The sequence below is a fragment of the Uranotaenia lowii genome, chromosome 3 (assembly GCF_029784155.1).
Source record: "Uranotaenia lowii strain MFRU-FL chromosome 3, ASM2978415v1, whole genome shotgun sequence".
NCBI lineage: Eukaryota > Metazoa > Arthropoda > Insecta > Diptera > Culicidae > Uranotaenia > Uranotaenia lowii.
In genome coordinates this window covers 229,635,794-229,640,167 of record NC_073693.1, presented here as the reverse complement: position 1 = coordinate 229,640,167, position 4,374 = coordinate 229,635,794, and the positions used below count along the sequence as shown (strand labels likewise).

The window sequence follows — 4,374 nt, the reverse complement described above, 5'->3', positions numbered from 1 at the left end:
AACTCTGTGATTTGCAAACTGTTATATATATCTATGATAATCTACACTCAACTGAAAATATTCAAAACCTCCATTTTACTACGGGGTTGCGAACTCATAACACTCGCCAGTCAGATTTCTTGCAACGAAGCCGATCCACAACATCATTAGGGCAAAAAAGAATTTCGTTTATTGGACCTACTAAATACAACACCTTACCAACTGATATTAAAAACATAACCAATCGTTCCATGTTCAAAACCAAAGTGATACAGCTTTTGAAAGAAAAATTGAACCATTAAAACAGTCGATCATCAACCAGTCTTTGTTTTGCTTACCTTTTGCATATTTGTAGCGTTAATTTCTAATATTATTATTCTTTAAAAAATTATAGTTTGTATTTTTATCTTATTAAATTATTGAACATAACTTGATAAAATTAGTAAATATAATTAGTGTAATAGTAAATATAGTATAATGAATCTCTTCAAAGGAAATTATTTTCCATTGAGATTCATATTGTTGTCAATTTAGTTAAATAATACATTTCCTCGCACGACATTAAACAATTTTGTGTTCTCAGCATGATTAAAATTTGCGCGCGTTAACTTTTATTATTCATTGCTGCCAGACATGCTGAGAACAGTAGCGTCCATTACCAGGGGGCTCAATTGAGCCTTTTGGTGTGGGGGAGTGTGGTGGGCCGCTACAAAAAAAAAAAAAACGATTTCACTGTCTGCTTTCCGATTTTTGCTGCTGCAGCAATTCCAACATTCCTACTCGGTGCTTCTTCCCGGTCATAGTAAAGGGAATGTGTTCGACGAAGTGCACTCCACCCCGCAGTTGACAATGGCTCGGAAGTTTCTGCTCGACTGCTTGTTCGATATGTTTTTCGTCTAGGTGGGATCCCTCGGATTTCAGCACAAAAGCTGCTGGCACGTCTTGTCCGTTCACAGCGATTGCTGCAACGCACACGACCAGAACCCCTGGAACGGACTGGATCACGTTTTCGATTTCATTCGGCGATATGATGTGGCCGTTGTAACGAATGATGTCTTTCTTACGATCGATCAGAAAAAGGAAACCGTCTTCATCGAATCGTCCAATATCCCCGGTATGTAGCCAACCTTCGGCGTCTAGTGTTTCATCAGTCGCTTTCTTGTTGTTTTCGTACCGCAGGAAGGTGTAGGCCGTTTTGATGAGAAGCTCTCCCGCCTCGCCGGTATCCAATGTCCTTCCAAGGTCATCAACGATTTTTCCTTGACAGTATGGGTAAAGGACGCCTGTGCAGCCTTCTTTGTAATAACCTTTATCTGAAAGTGCAATAACACCTGCAAGTTCGGTGTATCCATAGGCTATCATAAAGTCAACACCAGAAATAAGCTGTTCAGTATTTCTTTTAAGTTCAACTGAAACGTGAGCTCCACCACTAAGACAGCGCTTGACACTGGACAAATCGGTTTGACGAGCCTGTGGATGATTGATGACTGTTTTCAGGTGTTCTGGAACTAAGAAAAACCATGTAACTCGATATTTTTCAATTATTGATAACACCAGTTCTGGATCGAAAGCCGCTTTGGTCATAACTTGCGTTGATCCGGCCACTACGGCCGATATCAAAAGAGAAAAACCTGACATCCAGTATAATGAACTAAAATACAAAACAACTTCCGTTTGGTGGAATTCGAATATACCTATCATATGTGCAATGCAAACGGCATGTGTCAGACACACAGCTTTCGAAGGTCCAGTACTACCCGAAGTTGTAAGGATTACCGCAACATGTTTCGTTGCATCTTCGATTTCAGCAGGAACAAATTGCGCTTCCTCACCGGTCTCGACTAGAAGATCTTCGACATGTTTGTATCCTTTGACTCGTTCACCTATAACGAACACTTTAACCTTTGAACCGATCATATCAATTGCAGCTTCAACTTCTCCCAAAGAGCTCTGTTCACAAAAAACAACGCTCGGTTTCACCGTTTTCATCATGTGAGCAAGCCCAACTCTCGGCAGCGTCACTTCCAACGGATTGATAACTATCCCCAGGGTCAAACATGCGTAAACAAGTGGAACGACATGTTCACTGTTAGCAGCCACCAGTGTCAACGTATCGCCTTTCCCGTAACCCAGCAAGCTCAAGTTCTGTGCCATCCGAACAGTCCTGAGCTTCATTTCTCCGTACGTTAGCTTGGTGTCACTTTCTGCATGGATTTGAGCAATCTTCTCCGGATATTTATCCAATGCTTGGAGTATTACTCTTCCAAGGGATTGCTGTGGGTTGTATAGTGGAGGTACCAGTGTTCCTCTCCATGTTCGCGTTGAAGGATCGTAGAAAGTGAGAGAATTAAGCGGGGAACGCATTTCAGTTTTTGCTACGAGCTCCCAGCCGAACTTGTCCGAATTGATTTGAAAACTTGAATAATCTGTTCAACCTCCAAGGCGTACATGTTCATTTAAAGACATTCACCATGTTATCTCAGAGTGATAATTGGGTTTTTATTTTTTGGCCACAGATGAAATAATCTCTTCTCTAATTGTCTCTACAATCTACGTTAAACAGCGCTATCTCTGTACATTATCGAAAGGGGTAAAAGTAAAAGTGTATCTGTGCAATGAAAACAGCTTGCTTTTTTGACACAAAAAAAAAACAAACTAAAAAACAAAATTTGATGTTCCTGGCCATGGGTAGCTAGAAAAAAAAAAGCCAGATAAGAAGTGGTACCACCTACCACAATTTATGTACCCTTGTGCTTGTATCTGTTAGAGAAATGTTATCAGCAGCTGTCTGCGGCGCACTCGTTACAGTGCAATCAAATGGCACCAATAAATGCAATATATGTGCATGTTAAGATTACTTAGATGGTACTTAGTCGTTTGCAAATATTCATCAAAATTGAAACATTTTCTGTCCGAATAGAATATTAACTATATGTACGATCGATGATATGATATGATAGAAATATCTGTGTAATTTAAACGCTAGCTGACACAGTAAACCTCGTTCTGCCATGAATTGAATGCCTTTGCTTTGCGCTGAACAACAAGGAAGTCGATTTTTATGTTATTATCGTGGAATGAATACCTACAAAATTATGCGATTTTTAACGTTGTTTTTTTTTCTCAAAAGTTGTATCAAATTTATCAATTTCGTTGACAGTGGTCTTTCTGGTCACATCCTTGTTATGAACACATATTTACCAGCTGCAGAAAATTTGACAGAACGACAGAATGGTATCGTCAAATATTTGGCAAACAATCGAGATAAGAAAATAAAATAGATAATGTTTTTTAGATGTTGTTCGAAGAACTGTTATTTTGCTAACTCAGAAGAAGAATGATTCTATGTAGCTATGGTTAAATTTCCTTTCATTTCACAGCCATTATTCAAGTACTTGCTCACTTACTTACTTAACGGTCCCGCGTCGATTTTCCGGCACATAGGGCCATGGTAAAAGACCTCCTTTGTTGACGATCCGGACCAGCGCCTTCACTTGGTATGACTTTAAGCTCCTTCTCGATTTCATTCAAGCGCCTCTCTGCAAATTTCGTTCTCAGCTCCTCGCAGCGTGTGCCCAATCCATTTCCACTTTCATTCCCGAATATCGGTTTCTAGCGCATTTTGATGACACCTGCTATGAAGTCCCTCATTTGCCAAGCCACCAGGCGCAGATGATAATATTTGCAGTTTTCGCGTCGCCACCGCATATGTGCACTAAGTTTCACACCCGTAAAACAATACGAATTTGACATTTGGGATGAAGATTTCGGATCACGCGTTATCTGGCTACTGGAAGCACTCCCAGCTAGCACGAAGTTGGAAGGATCCTTCGTGTGGATTTCCATTGACTTGGTCTTTCCGACATTGATTTTGAGACCTGCTGCCTTGGAGCTTTCGGTGAGGTCGACCAGTGTGCTCTGCATGTCTTATCGTCTGCCAGGTCAAGGTCGTTTAGCTGCTCCATAGTTTGGACTACTGCAAATCGATTCAGTCAAGATGTCAGAGAGTCCTAGAACTTGTTGATTTGTTCCAGTATTATTCGAAGCGTTGTGATGTGGTCCACACATGATCGTCCGGATCAGAATCCAGCTTGTTGCTGTCGAAGGATAGCGTCAATTTTCTCCTGAATCCTGTTCATTACCAGTTTGCAGTGTACTTTGAAGATTGTACAGCTCAACGTTATGCCTCGTCAATTACCGCAATCTGTCAGGTCTCCTTTTTTCCGGACCTTTACGAAGATACCCTACATCCAGTAGATCGGCAATGTTGCAGTTTTCTTGATGTCAGAGGAAAGACGGCGCAACATTTGTGCTGACAAGGCAGGGTCGGCTTTCAGCATTTCAGCAGGGATGCAATCAACCCCGGGCGCTTTGTTGGATTTCATGTCTCCATTG

The 4,374-nt window shown here is 41.1% G+C and overlaps 1 protein-coding gene across 1 annotated transcript; it reads right to left on the bottom strand.

Moving 5' to 3' along the window:
• Positions 1-541: 541 nt before the first annotated feature.
• LOC129758173 (luciferin 4-monooxygenase-like) lies at positions 542-2,377 on the bottom strand. Its single transcript, XM_055755635.1, has 2 exons — positions 1,674-2,377; positions 542-1,487 (listed from the first exon to the last, which is right to left on the bottom strand). Exons 1-2 carry the CDS (start codon positions 2,341-2,343, stop codon positions 709-711), a joined length of 1,449 nt encoding a protein of 482 aa, XP_055611610.1. The 5' UTR covers positions 2,344-2,377; the 3' UTR covers positions 542-708.
• Between the last annotated feature and the right edge of the window lie 1,997 nt (positions 2,378-4,374).